The sequence below is a fragment of the Cololabis saira genome, chromosome 10 (assembly GCF_033807715.1).
Source record: "Cololabis saira isolate AMF1-May2022 chromosome 10, fColSai1.1, whole genome shotgun sequence".
Lineage (NCBI taxonomy): Eukaryota > Metazoa > Chordata > Actinopteri > Beloniformes > Belonidae > Cololabis > Cololabis saira.
Genome location: NC_084596.1, coordinates 40,665,531 through 40,681,343, shown reverse-complemented (window position 1 = coordinate 40,681,343; position 15,813 = coordinate 40,665,531). Strand labels below are relative to the sequence as shown.

General features: G+C 40.0%; 1 protein-coding gene across 2 annotated transcripts in view; it reads right to left on the bottom strand.

Annotated features, from left to right (window-relative positions):
* Window positions 1-14,094, bottom strand: part of fggy (FGGY carbohydrate kinase domain containing) — a 53,458-nt gene extending 39,364 nt beyond the window's left edge. The window contains exons 1-5 of one of the 2 annotated variants that reach the window (XM_061732915.1): window positions 13,959-14,094; window positions 11,821-12,061; window positions 7,449-7,560; window positions 4,255-4,406; window positions 2,345-2,433 (exon numbers count right to left, since the gene is read on the bottom strand). In XM_061732915.1, coding sequence (XP_061588899.1) covers window positions 2,345-2,433; window positions 4,255-4,406; window positions 7,449-7,560; window positions 11,821-12,003 — 536 coding nt within the window. In that variant the 5' untranslated portion in view covers window positions 12,004-12,061; window positions 13,959-14,094. Of the gene's footprint in view, window positions 1-2,344; window positions 2,434-4,254; window positions 4,407-7,448; window positions 7,561-11,820; window positions 12,062-13,919 lie in introns of both variants that reach the window. The other variant, XM_061732914.1, reaches the window with a different exon arrangement.
* Between the last annotated feature and the right edge of the window lie 1,719 nt (window positions 14,095-15,813).

Sequence of the window (15,813 nt, the reverse complement as noted above, 5' to 3'; positions counted from 1 at the left end):
GAAGAGATGGAGGAAGAGCTGGAGGAAGAGCTGGAGGAAGAGCTGGAGGAAGAGCTGGAGGAAGAGCTGGAGGAAGAGCTGGAGGAAGAGCTGGAGGAAGAGCTGGAGGAAGAGCTGGAGGAAGAGCTGGAGGAAGAGCTGGAGGAAGAGCTAGAGGAAGAGCTAGAGGAAGAGCTGGAGGAAGAGCTGGAGGAAGAGCTAGAGGAAGAGCTGGAGGAAGAGATGGAGGAAGAGCTGGAGGAAGAGATGGAGGAAGAGCTGGAGGAAGAGCTGGAGGAAGAGCTAGAGGAAGAGCTGGAGGAAGAGCTGGAGGAAGAGCTGGAGGAAGAGCTGGAGGAAGAGATGGAGGAAGAGCTGGAGGAAGAGCTGGAGGAAGAGATGGAGGAAGAGCTGGAGGAAGAGCTGGAGGAAGAGCTGGAGGAAGAGCTGGAGGAAGAGCTGGAGGAAGAGCTGGAGGAAGAGATGGCGGAAGAGATGGCGGAAGAGATGGAGGAAGTGTCTGGGGTGAAGGAAGTCTGGGCATCTCTGTTGAGGCTAATGTCCCCACGACCCGGGAACGGATAAGCGGAAGAAGATGAGTGATGAGCGAGTGAGTGAATTGAATTAAGCTGGAGCTCAGTTGAAGTTGCGCCAAGCGTCAGGATAATAACCCTAAACCTAAGCATGAACATAAATCAACAACAGAATGGTTTCAGGAAGAGAGGAGGTGGTCCAGTCAGAGCAGAGACCTCAGAGCCGCTGAGATGATGTCAGTCATCGGACCAGACGTCCTGCTAACGCATCCGAGCTGCAGCAGGTCACTTCTCTTCCCGAACGTCAAGCATGTTTGGTCCAGAGCTGCCGGGAAGGGTTTGCCTCACGGCGACATTCACTCGCCTTTTCAGATTACATGACTCACCATCTTGTAACTGGGAGTCTTGACATCATTTTTGCGGTTCCCGTTACCCAATCCCCTACACACTCACACACACTTCATGATCTGACAATGACTCACCTGACCGGTCTCTTACATCCACATTTTATCACCAAACCTCAAGTGAGAAATGATGCATAGTCCTGCACAAAACATGCGCTGATTATTTGAAAGTGGTCCCAGTGAGCAAATGGTGGAACCTGTGGTGAGGCAATAGATTAACACGCGCAGGGGGGCGTCTGTGCTGCAGGGAGAGCTGACCGTCAGCAAAAACTAAATGACTGTAATGAGAAAGCACCTGGCTGCTGTATCGTGGCATGGCGCCTGGGCCTGAAACCGTGTAACTTATAAATCCCAGCAGCAGAGGAAAGTTCAACCAGGTATTGGCTGAAGGAGCTCACTCATGCGTTTCCCGTTTAACACTTTGAATGTTAAATGGCTGTTCCGTAAAAAAAACAAGAGACTTTGGGCGTTATCAGCGTGGGTGCTAGGCCTGTGTTGAAAAAATAAATAAAATTTCCCAATTCTAAATCGATTCTCATATTAATTCCTAAAAATCGATTCATATGTCTAAAGATCTTTTTTTTTTTTTTTTTTGGGGGGGGGTTATTTTATTTATTTATTGTTTTTTTTTTCATCATTACATTACAACTTTTGGTTTTGGTATTTTTTTGTTTATCCCCAAAAAAGGAAGGTTTTGTTGGACACGAGAATAACTGGTGCCATGTTTTTGCCTTTAAATATGTTTAAAAGGTATGAAAACATTAGGTTATAATTGCATAAATATTTCATTACTTTATATACTGTCTTGGGGTTACATTTGCAAAAAATGCTAAAAACCAAATGCTCAAAAATTAAAAACCAAAATAGACCGAAAATGGAACAAATAAAAACGGAATGTGGGAAAAAATAAAACTCGATTTCATCTCTGTTTGCCCTGGATCTGTTTGGTAATTCTGCCACATGATGTTTCTGAAAGCAGTTCTATCAGCATTCTGGGAGGTGATTGGTCCTTACAGCATCATTAGCTGCAATACTTGCTGTTGAATCTCAATATAATACTAGTATTAATATTTTGCAGAACTACAGTCATATAATTCATGCAACAGCTCAAAAAACAGTTTTAATAACACTAACCCAAATCAATATCGGAATCAAATCGGATCAAATCTTGATAATCGATTCTGAATCTTAAGAATCGGAATCGATTCTTGACATTTGAGTCGATCCCCAGCCCTAGTGGGGGCAGTGCGTTTGTCTTCGACTGTGACTTGGATGATGATCAGATCATTTTATGCCTCTCAGAAACACACAAAACCGGTTAATTCTAAGTTGTTCACGTGTTTCTGCTCGCCAGTGTCTATAAATGTACAATAAAGAACCAGGGATTTTTCCCCCACGACCACGGTGGCTACATCCCAGAAGACCCACCTCGTTAAAGAGCCCGTTGCTTTCCAGGACAAGAAGTCTGGCAGGTCGAAGAAGTGAGCGGCTTTGTCCCAACAGCTTTCCTTTAGGTTCTGATGAAGTGAGAGACATGTGGAGGAATGAGTCACCGTCACCAACCTTCTTCTTCTTCTTCTCCTCCTCCTTTCATCTGAACCCTTCAGGGGTCGCCACAGCAAATCATCTGACTCCATCCAACCCTCTCCTCCGTCTCATCTTCTCTCACACCAACTAACTGCATGTCCTCTTATGTCCACACTAGGCCTGTGTTGAAAAGATTGATTTTCCAATTCTAAATCGATTCTCACATTAATTCCTAAAAATCGATTCGTAGGTCTAAAGATCGATTTTTTTTTCATCATTACGTTACAACTTTTGCTATTTTTTTGTTTAAGGAATGTTTTGTTGGACAGGACCATAACTAGTGCCATGTTTTTGCCTTTATATATGTTTAAAGGTATGAAAACATTAAAGTGTTAGGTTATAATAAGTTATAAATTGTCTATATTTATTTGCTTTATATACTGTCTTGGGGTTACATTTGCATAAAATGCTAAAAACCAAATTCTCAAAATGGGGAAAAAATAAACTCGATTTCATCCATCTCTGTTTCCTCCCTGGATCTGTTTGGTAATTCTGATCCATGATGTTTCTGAAAGCAGTTCTATCAGCATTCTGGGAGCTGATTGGTCCTTACAGCATCATTAGCTGCCAATACTTGCTGTTGAATCTCAATATAATGCCAAAGATCTACAGAAGATAGCGCATTACCGTTACTGCCAATGGTATGAAATGGTATCCACTTCCTGTCTCCTAAGTGGGCGTGGCCCTCTCCCCACATCGTTTTGGAACATACAACACTAGATACAGTACAACTTTCTTCCAAAAAGACTTAAATAATAACAATAACAGTATTATTAAGCAAAGAAGCAAGTTTTATTTTAGTTTTAAACTTCATTTTATCCGATTGGAAAACGATGAGAGCCAAATCTCGCGAGAGTGTGTTGCTCAGACAGAGACAGGTCTCAAACAAAGTTCATTTTCTCCTAATCTGTCGGTCTGAAAATTGCCATTTTGGTGTCAGAATGTTCAGAAGGTTTGTGGCTTTTGAAAAATGGGTCCCATATTTACTTAGGTTATTATGGGGCGAAGGAATTGGTAATAATCTGTGCTCACGTTCACTTTTCCCATAGGACTCAATAGACTCAGGACCTGCTTCCGGTCTCCTAAAGGGGCGTGGCAGTCACGTGACACAGATACAGGAAACCCAACCGTAGTGGGCTGTCTCGTTTATTGAACGTCTCTGATAATACTAGTATTAATATGTTGCATAACTACAGTCATATAATTCATGCAACAGCTCAAAAAACAGTTTTAATAACACTAACCCAAATCAATATCGGAATCTAATTGTATCGGATCAAATCAAATCATGATAATCGATTCTTAATCTTAAGAATCGAAATGGATTCTTGACATTTGAATCCATCCCCAGCCCTGGTCCATACATCTCTTTGGTCTTCTTCTTGACATCCCTCCTAGCAGATCTAACGTCCTCCTCCTACAAATATAATCCCCTCGGCTGGACGTGTCCGAAACGATTTTATTCTCATTATATTACAACTTTATTCTCGTAATATTACGACTTTATTCTTGCAACATTATGACTTTATTCTCATAATATTACGACTTTATTCTCATAATATTACGACTTTATTCTCATAATATTACGACTTTATTCTCATAATATTACGACTTTATTCTCATAATTTCCTTTTTTTTGTCTTAGTTTGGCCCTAATACTCCGTGGTAACAGGGCAAGCAGGCAGTTGAGAGAGGAACAGCAGCAGCACAGAGGCCGGTGGTCACGGCGGTGACCCCCGCTCACCTCTCACCTCTTTCAGCCAGAGCAGCTTGGGGGGCTGCATCTCTGGTGACATGACCCCCCCCACCCTGCTCAGGACCCGGTGGCCGCCGCTTGTGATGCGAGTGGCCTGCTCTGCAGCGCGATGGTCCATCCACATCACCACGTTCCTCTGCGTGACACCTGAACAAACAGGACACACACGGAGAAGGTCAGGGATTCCCAACAGCAGAAACTAGACACTGTCAAAGAGTTAACACCAGTACTGGAGTTGAGGGGGGATGAGGGGGGATGGCATCCCCCCCCTGAAATAAAAACGGTCCAAATCATCCCCCTGTAAAACTGCCATCCCCCCTTTCCATCCCTTATGTCATTTCATCAATTAATGTGGTTTTACTGCTATTTCAACATTTAGAGTCATCACCAGAAAAATAACACCAGAAAAATGTGACAATTTTCACCTGTTTCAGGTAAATTTTCACTTGAAATAAGTAGAAAAATCTGCCAGTGGGACAAGATTTATCATCTTATTACAAGCAAAAAAATCTTGTTCCACTGGCAGATTTTTCTACTTATTTCAAGTGAAAATCTACTTGAAACAGGGGAAAATTGTTTTTTCCAGTGATGAGTCTTGTTTTAAGTGGAATTTTAAGACATTTTAACTAGAAATAAGACAAATATTCTTGTTTTTGCAGTGATCCATGTTACTTATCCTGTGAAGGACAGAGTCATATTGATAAGTTCAGAAAACTGTTTTTTATTGTTGTGTTTTGATGTATTTGATGTTTACCAGTGGATATTTAAAGCTTACAGAAGGCTGCATTTAACTGCTGCTATGTCATTCCTGCAGTATTTCTGCAGGTGTTTTGGTCAGTGCTATTATTTGTAATATATTATATTATTAGTAATCAGCACAAATTATCTGTCCCCATATGATAAAATCCACCATCCCCCCTGATTTTTTTTTACAACTCGAGTACTGGTTAACACTGAATAAAACCAAAAAATAAAAAAATCACAAGATTACTCTCCGGAGAGGTGATGCAGGAACCTGTCGGATAGATCCTTTCTAGGCAGGTTATAATAAGCATCTTAACCTGATTACAAGCTGAGCGCTCAGCATCCATCGTGCTTGATTAGAAAAAACATGAATCACCACGTGTTTAAGGTTCACTTAGACCTCTGACCTGGTTGGGGGAAGGGAGGGGTCTTTTCCTTAATAGGATCAATAAAGTATCTCATTACATTACCGAGGAACAAACTGTTCCAGAGATGCTCAACGGCTGGAGCAAAAAATGTCTCACAGGGACACATTTTGAAGAGAATTCACTAGCAGATGTAAAAAGTATCACCACTAAAGGAAACAAACTTCATGATAACAGAGGAAGAGAGGCTGAATATATGGAAGATACAATCCCCCACCTCGGGTTCCGGCCAATGGAGAGAATTTGAGAGTATGATCAGGTTCTTCATCACCCCAGGAATAAAATGTTAAAAAAAATGGCAACAACTCTATGACTGACCATTTACACATATTTTGGAATTACCCGGCAATCCAATCTTATTGGCGAGAAATAACATCAGAAATAAATTCCATAATTGGCTCTAAGATTAAACATAATAATTTCTGTACAATATATCTGGGAAATATACCAACTAAACTAAATACCTCAGACAAATGCCTCCTTAAAATATTACTAGTAGCTTCCAAGAAAATAATAACGAGGAAATGGCTAAACAAAGAGCCACGAACAAAAAGAGAGTGGGTGACAATTGTAAAGGAGATGTCATGGAAAGGCTGACATTTTCTCTCAGACTCTGCACAGATAATTTTGACAAGTATTGGTACAAATGGGTGAAGCACATGAATGTTGTAAAAGAAGACCTTTTATGTTAACATATTATGAACATTTTCTTTCTTTCCTTTAACAATTACTACAACATGCACCTCATTATTATTATTTCTTTGTCACCTATCTATCAGATATCAAGGTAAATTCTCTATGTGCTCAAGAGTAATATGGACTAAAGATGATATGGACTTAATTCAAATCCCACTCGGGAGCTACTGAAGCTCCTGTCACCTTTACTCTCGGTGGAAATGTTGGAAAAGTAACCCAGAAAACCAGAAATTAACTCAGAAAAGACAAACTGTATTGTGCCGACCCTGGTATCCTGTCTGTTCATGTGTTCATCAGCATGTAGATCCGTGTTATTAGGGCCCAAGCACTTACAGTGCGAAGGCCCTATTGTATCTGTAGGAATTTTTTTCCTATTTTTTTTTTTTGTTTTCCCAATGAAATGAGGGCCTTTTTGCCCCCCTAAACGTGCCCCAAAAGTCACCAAATTTTGCACGCAAGCCAGCCTGGTGAAAAATGTGATATTTAATGGTTTGCATTAATGGCCGTGGCCTAATGGCTCAACAGCGCCCCCTAGAAAACTTTGTGCCTCAAGCCCCACAATACGGTTTGACGTACATGTAGGAAAATCGGGACACACCTGTATCATGTCGCAACTTAAAGAAAAGTCTCTTGGCGCCATGGCCGAAACCGAACAGGAAGTCGGGCCATTTTGAATTAATCCTGTAATTTTGCCGCAATTTATGCCATTTGTTCGACTGTTTCTTCGCCCCCGAACCGTAACGTACACCCAGGTGTGTTATACATCAAAATGTGCGTCTACATCCTGCGACGACACGCATTAATTTTCTCAGTCAAAAGCGTTACCGTGGCGACGCTAGACGCGAAAAAGTGCGCCCCCCCCCCACTTCATCTGATTGGTCCATATTTGATAGTTCCTACTTTCTGCCATAACTTTTGAATGGTTTGACATAAAGACTGGTGGGTGGTGTCATCGGACTCTGTTTTGAGTCCTTGAACATAATTGCTTTAAATTAGCCCCGCCCCTTCATCTGATTGGTCGATATCTGATAGTTCCTACTTTCTGCCATAACTTGAATGGTTTGATACAGAGAGTTGTGGGTGGTTTCCTCCGCTAAATGTCCAGGCCTGAAGAATCTACATCAAGTCATACAAGCTCTTCCACTGCAGCCTGAACGTGCACAAGGGTGCGAGGGCCCATTCATCGCTGCTTGCAGCTTTAATATTTATTTTGTATTTTAGTTTTTACAGTAACACAAAGTTTGAAAAAAAAAGTATCACCACTATAAAGTGTGCTGAAGGGCACAGAAATGAGAGCGAGCGTGCGATGACAAAAGTCCCTCACCATCCCGATCCACGGCCACGGGCTGGAAGCTTTTGTCCAGAACCACAAGAGAGCAGGTGGCATCAAAACCGATCCCCCGGACCTGGACGCTGGGCACACCCTGGATGACGCTCTGCAACAAACACAAATGTGTCAGGTTTAGCTCTTCAGTCTAAAACATCCCACCGGTTCAGCTCGTTCTCATGTAATGACGGTAATACAGTGAGATAGCTTGTGAGTAGGGCTGGGGATCCATTCAAATGTCAAGAATAGATTCTGATTCTTAAGATTCTGAATCGATTATCAAGATTTGGTTCTGATATTGATTTGGGTTAGTTATTAAAACAGTTTTTTGAGCTGTTGCATGAATTATATGACTGTGTAGTTATGCAACATATTAATACTATTATATTAAGATTCAACAGCAAGTATTGGCAGCTAATGATGCTGTAAGGACCAATCAGCTCCCAGAATGCTGATAGAACTGCTTTCAGAAACATCGTGGGGCAGAATTACCAAACAGATCCAGGGCAGCAAACAGATGCATGAAATCGCTTTTATTTTTTCCCATTTATGAGAATTTGGTTTTTAGTATTTTATGTAAATGTAACCCCAAGGCAGTATATAAAGCAAAGAAATATAGACAATTTATGCAATTATAACTGAAAACTTTAATGTTTTCATACCTTTAAACATATTTAAAGGCAATAACATGGCAGTTATTCTCGTGTCCGACAAGACATTCCTTTTTTGGGTATGAACAAAAAAATAGCAAAAGTTAAAAAAAAAATGAAAAAAATCGATCTTTAGACATATGAATCGATTTTTAGGAATTAATATGAGAATCAATTTAGAATCAGAAAATTGATCTTTTCAACACAGGCCTACTTGTGAGAGACTATAAACGGGTTCATTAGTAGGCTTCCCCGAGACCCGAAACACCACATGATCCCAGGATACATCACAGTACGTTTACATGCAGCAAAGGAATCGGATTTCTGATCGTATCAGATAAAGACATCCAGAAGACCCAATCACTTGTCTGAGTTTACATACTGTTCAGAGAATCGGATAAATGTCCAGAGCATGGCTGACTCTGTGGCGCTATGTGGCGCTGTAACTAGGGCTGTTCGATTTTGCCCAAAAATAAAATCTCGATTTTTTTCTCTCAAAATCCGATTTTCGGTTACGATTACGATTATTTTGTGAATTGACAAAAGGCAAAGAAATGATTTCAAATATGCTGTTTTTTTATTGAACATTTGCCCCATTGGGCTTTAAGTGCAAACTTTGCTCTTATTAAACCAAAAATGAATGAATAAAGTGCAAAACTCTGTAAAATAAGTTGAAAAAAAGTTTTAAGAAATATAATAAAATATAAAGTTTTATCTCTGAAAAAAAAAATCAGCAAATCAGCACTTGCAAACATACAGTAAGTTATATTTCCAATTAAATAAAACAAGACATTTCCTAATTAAACTAAACTGGGTCTTTGCATGCTAAATAATAATGCAACCCATGAAGGAGGTAGAGGTGTGTAATGTCAGTCATTACATTTGCTATTCACATTTGCAAGTTTTTTGCAAGGAACACGAGCCGGTCTACCGCATCTGGCTTGAGGGATGCCCGGTGGCATGTTACAACGCCCCCTCCTACACTAAAGAGCCTCTCCGATGGGGCACTTGTCGCAGGTATTGAGAGGTATTTCCATCAATCATTAATATGGTATCAATCATTAATATGTGTGCAGACAAAAAAAAAAAAAAAAAGTAAAAAATCGATTTTACGATTTTCACGTTTTAACATCGTTCTAATTACATAATTACGATTTAAAATTGATTAAAATCGATTTAAAATCGATTAATCGAACAGCCCTAGCTGTAACCATGGTGATGTTAAAAATGTAGAAGTTTCCCGCGATCCGAGACATCTGCTGCAGCCACTCAGAAAATATCAAACTTCACAATTTTAACAAAGAAGCCAAAATAGCTCAAAAATACTGAAATTTGTTTTTTTCTTTCATAGTTCTTTTTATTGATTTTCACTTTCACATAAACAAAACCTTAAACTCCCCCCCACAGAGAACTTCCCTTACCCCTGCTGTCACTCGATGAAGTTAGGCTTAACAAAAATAACCAGAGTGACAAACCGATTGCTACAAGGCACTTAGTGAAACACAGTATAGTTGAAAACTAAAACGGATTGTAGAAGCAGCATGACAAGGCCTGGGTCAGCAACCAAATACGGGTTAGAGTCAAAAATTAACTACTACACTTGTGTGGAGGATTTAAGGTCAAAAAAGGTCTGCACACTTTAAAAAAAAACTTATTTTCAGAGCCCAGTAGTGTATACCTGATTTTCTCCAGGTTCTGAAAATGTGTTTTTTTATGTTTAATGTGAAAAAGAAAAGACTTTTCTGTGCTTTAATTCTTTTGTTTGGGAGGTGAGCACCAAAACTCAGACATAATTAATCATACACGGATCCATAACACAACTCTTTTCTCATTTCCCTTTTGAGTATTTGCTTAAACGCGTTGTCTTTAGTTACAACAACACCATTTTATATATTGCTTATTTTACCTTAATCATCCACCTCAAATATCTTAACCATTCTCCAAAGTCTGTTCTTGAACAGCTTTTAGTTGGGAAATGATCCATAACTATAATCCACCAATAAGACGTGAACTAAGCTTCTTCCTACGTTTGGTCGACACGCCCCGCTTCACTTCAGCTGCCGCCCATCTGACTCTGGATCCCACACACTAAGTTCAGTCGCCTCTCACACAATCAAGGCCAGGAAATGAAAGACACATGAGGAAAAAAAAAGACATTATGCAAAATAACAGTGTAGGAGCTGTAAGTCTCCTCTGCTTTTATGTTCATGGTCTCGTATTGCACCTGCACATTTCATTGACACTTTGGGTGGTGGGCGTGTTCACCGGGGCATGGGCGGTACCAGCAACAATAGTATTTCATTCATTCCCTTCACCTGGTCAGGGTTTGACAGAGAGGGGGTGAGCTCGAGGAGGTGATATTTTTCTGTTGACCGCACTCACGCACGCAAATGTCTCGGTAACTGGTACCTGAAGTATTTTAACGTGGTTGCAAGGGAAGAATAAATGTTCAGACGCATCATTGGAGTGGAACTGAATTCTTTTAACTATATGCGCGTCACAGTGTTTCCTCCCCTGCTCGTAATAATGTAATAATGTTTGTAACAGTTTTTTATTATTTACATGTCATTGTGCTTTTACATTAAATCATTCATATCTGAGCATGGTTCCACTTTTCTATGATTTATTCTTTATTCTGGTGTTCTTGTCTGGGACTCAAATCAGTCAACGGGGCTCAGTCTCTGCTGCAGCTGAACAGCTGGACATGTGTGCTGGTGTCTCTGTTTGGATGTAGTGAGGTCTGGCTTTGTCTGCTTCTCCTCAGAGCTGGACACCCACGGGTGCCTGACCCCCCCCTACCTGTCCACCACGGGTGCCTGACCCCACCCTACCAGGTAGGAATGGGTGATATTTTACCGTTCATGATAAACCGTCAAAAAATTCCCCACAGTAAGAATTTGTCATCTCGCGGTAAAAACGATAAATTCCCGTAGATGACGTTTTTGTGTAAATCTGATTTATGATTCTGTGTTAAATCAACGCCCAATGTACGTGAAGGAAGGAAGGAAGGAAGGAAGGAAGGAAGGAAGGAAGGAAGGAAGGAAGGAAGGAAGGAAGGAAGGAAGGAAGGAAGGAAGGAAGGAAGGAAGGAAGGAAGGAAGGAAGGAAGGAAGGAAATGAGCCTGAAAGAAAGAAAGAAAGAAAGAAAGAAAGAAATGAGCCAGAAAGAAAGAAAGAAAGAAAGATATGAGCCAGAAAGAAAGAAAGAAAGAAAGAAAGAAAGAAAGAAAGAAAGAAAGAAAGAAAGATATGACCCAGAAAGAAAGAAAGAAAGAAAGAAAGAAAGAAAGAAAGAAAGAAAGAAAGAAAGAAAGAAAGAAAGAAAGATATGACCCAGAAAGAAAGAAAGAAAGAAAGAAAGAAAGAAAGAAAGAAAGAAAGAAAGAAAGAAATGAGCCAGAAAGAAAGAAAGAAAGAAAGAAAGAAAGAAAGAAAGAAAGAAAGAAAGAATTCAATTGGTGTCGTTTAGTAGTATTTAGTATTCTTTTAGAGCAGTGTTTTGGGGGCTCCAGACTGAATGTGGTGATAGATTTATAGTTACAAAGGTGGAGTTGAATTGGTATTTTTCTATCGTCATTTTAATTGTTATCGGGATAAATGCCAGAAATGATCGTGATACATTTTTTAGTCCATACCGCCCATCCCCCCTACCTGTCCACCCCGGGTGCCTGACCCCCCCCCCCCCTACCTGTCCACCCCGGGTGTCTGACCCCCCCTACCTGCACGGCGCTGCAGCAGCTCTCCCAGATCTGTGCAGAGGACTGGACGTGGTGCTGGGCCTGCGGCTCCCAGATGCTGATGGGCTGCTGGGCGGTGCGGCGGACCACGCCGTCCCGGGTCACCAGCGACGCCCTCACGCTGGCGGTGCCCACGTCCACGCCCACGAAGTACAGCTCAGCCATGGACCCCGCGGGTGACCGTTAACCGGGCTGGACCGTGCACGTTAGGGTTGCCAACTCCCTGAAAAATAAATAAAGGGACACGTCATCTGCAAGGGCCTTCACCTTTAGCCCCTTTTTTTGTGAGTGAAACGATTTTTTAACTGTTTGACTCGAACCTGAATTGAATTAGATGCATATTTTTGAATGCCATGAACACATGGAAAACAAATTATTATCCAGCAATTCACTTTAATACAAAATAACAAAATTAACTGAATAAAATAAGTATCTTTCTTAAACAGAAACCTGTCCTGCTTAACTTAAAATTGTATACATTCATATAAAACAATAGAAAGAAAGCAGAACATCCATTCTGTAATAGTGCACATTTTTAGTGCAATAACAAAAGTGCAAACAGAAAGTCTGTAGAAAACTTGTAAACATATTTGTGCCTTAAAGGCCATGACTGTAGCTACAGTTGTAGTAAAACAGAACAAAATAACTTATGAACTCAACAGCAGCGCGAGTTCTGACTCAGACTAGAAGGAGAGCACACATTAGGCCCATTTTAAAATCCTTACACTGGCTACCTGTTAGTTTTCGTGTTGATTTTAAAGTTCTTTTATTAGTTTATAAAGCGTTACATGGGCTTGCACCAGAGTATATTTCAGAGATGTTTTTATTCTATGAACCAGGAAGGAACTCAGATCCTCTGGCTCTTCCTCTTTAGCTGTTTCCACAGAGTAGAACTCAAACATTTGCTGCTTTTAACCACTAATATGCTCCAAAACTGTGGAACAGCCTACCGGAGGATCTGAGAGGAGCTAGAAATGTGGACATTTTTAAACGTAGACTAAAAACTCATCTCTTTGGTAGCATCAAATGTTATAGTTTTATTCTGTTTAACATTTTTTAGAGGTATTTGTTTTATTTATTTATCTATTTCTTGTAATGTTTTTATTATTGTTATATTTTATTGTTGTGGACTGATTCTTTTTTAGCCTTAATTCTTGAACTTTTATCATTATTTCCTTTTAATTAACTATTTTGTAGGCTATGTCAGTGTGCATTGGTTTCCCCATTTTAATTTTATTTTTGTATTTATTTATTTGTCAAAATGTAAAGCACTTTGTATTTCATGTACCTGGATGAAAGGTGCTATATAAATAAAATTTGATTGATTGATTGATTGATTGATTGATTGATTAGCTCAATGCCATTTTCCATTGGCATTTTATGACTATTTTTTGACTCTCACAGTAATACTGGACAAAGTGCGTCCCTTTTCAGCTCCATATATACAGGACTGTCTCAGAAAATTAGAATATTGTGATTTTCTGTAATGCAATTACAAAAACAAAAATGTCATACATTCTGGATTCATTACAAATCAACTGAAATTTTGCAAGCCTTTTATTATTTTAATATTGCTGATCATGGTTTACAGCTTAAGAAAACTCAAATATCCTATCTCAAAAAATTCAAATATTCTGGCAATCTTAATCTTAAACTGTAAACCATAATCAGCAATATTAAAATAATAAAAGGCTTGTAATATTTCAGTTGATTTGTAATGAATCCATAATGTATAACATTTTTTTTTTTTTTTTTTTTTTTTTTAAATTGCATTACAGAAAATAAAGAACTTTATCACAATATTCTAATTGTCTGAGACAGTCCTGTATGTGTATATATATATATATATATATATATATATATATATATATATATATATATATATATATATATATATATATATATAAAATAGGGGACGATTCCGTAAACGCCTGATCATTTAAAAACATATTTCATATCTTTTTTCACTCGTGCTCTCGGGGGTAAAAACAAAAGCAACGTGCACAGACAAGTTCAGCACGAGTGATCTGCAGAGATTAGCTCTGGAAAAACACATGAACACATTCCCAACAGAAACTCACATATATGTGTTTAAACTGTCCCAACGTGCTCGAACTCACCCGACAATCTAAATCACTTTAATCCCCTGATCAACTGAATGCTCTGCACTTCATTTTTCCAGCCGGTGGACTTTGAAAACAGGACATTTGGACCGAGTGCACTACTCTACGTACGGTGCGTGTACGGAACGCGAGAGCGGTCAAAAAGGACGCTCTCGCGTTGGAGGAGAAGGAAAACTTTACCACCAGATGACGTTTAATTGAAACCATGAGTTTACATATGCAGCATAAAAGGGCACGTAACCTTGTTTTTCTCACTGCCTGATATTAAATCAAACCTGTTCTGTTTTTGGTTACGTTAGAATTACCAAAATGATAACTATTTACTAAATCCCTAAATCCCCGTCTGATCTTCAGCAGGAGGATCCCCCCAGGTCCAGGTCCAGGTCCAGGTCCAGGTCCAGGTCCAGGTCCAGGTCCTGGTCCAGGTCCAGATCCAGGTCCAGGTCCAGGTCCAGGTCCAGGTCCAGGTCCAGGTCCAGGTCCAGGTCCAGGTCCAGATCCAGGTCCAGGTCCAGGTCCAGGTCCAGGTCCAGGTTCAGGTCCAGATCCAGATCCAGGTCCAGATCCAGGTCCAGGTCCAGGTCCTGGTCCAGGTCCAGATCCAGGTCCTGCAGGTCCTGGGACTTTTTCCTGCCATTTAATGTTTCTCTCCCACTAGGGGAGTTTTTACCTGCCATTGTTATACCCCTGTAAAGGGGGGGGGGGTGAAACCATGGATGTATTAAATTAACAGACACACAGACACAATGCTCGTTAATCAGCGTCCAGTTCTGTATTGGCTTTTTTTAAACATATATTTCTTAAACATCACATTTTTCAAACATATTTCTTAAACATCACATTTTTCAAACATATTTCTTAAACATCACATTTTTTCAAACATATTTCTTAAACATCACATTTTTCAAACATATTTCTTAAACATCACATTTTTCATAACAGGATAAAACATGTCTAATGGCAAATCTCTTTTGACACACCACACACACACACACACACACACACACACACACACACACACACACACACACACACACACACACACACACACACACACACAGCCAGTAAAAGTCTGCAGGTAAATAAAATCTCACTCTCACTCTTAAAACTCACTCTCAAAGTCATTACAACTATACTATATATATTAAAGCAGCACAACGTAACTTTCAGCTTTTCTGAGTTTGGCGGCATCTTTTGGACAAAAGCGGTAGTGTTTTACCAGAAAGAACACTACGTTTCCCATGAGCACCAGCGCGTACTGCCGGAAAACTCCTGTCCCGTCGCGTGCATTTGTTTTGAGAGAAGACGGGACGCTTTTCTGTTTCACCAAGTGAACAGACGGAACGCAAAAAAAAAGATGTTAAACTGCTGGAAAGGAACTGGAATTTACCGGGATACCTTAAACAAGGAAGCCAGGGAGCAGTATATGGAGAAAATAATGATTATTAACGGTTTGGGTCCATATGAAATCCCTATCAAAGAGTGGAGCTCCGATGAGGATTTACTGCCGCAGTTCTGCAGAACCCACGTCTTAGGCTACCTTGTTTAGGAGTGTTTGGCAGCTGCTTTGGTAAATGTTTGACTCGCCATGTGTTTCAATAAATTAGTATAATAGTACAACATACAATACATGTTTTGTATCACTCTTACTTCTCTTTTCTTTTTTTTGACTGCTATATTATGCTGAAGAGGCTCCGAGGCGTGAGCAATATTTTTGTTTTCCTTGTCAGATTATTTTTTTCCTCTGCAGCTACAAATAGAGTTAATATCTTTTCCTCAACAAACTAGTTTTATCTGAAGATTGGGGTTAATTGCACCGCAGAGAGCTGGCCGGCAACTGCGTTTAGCTGGA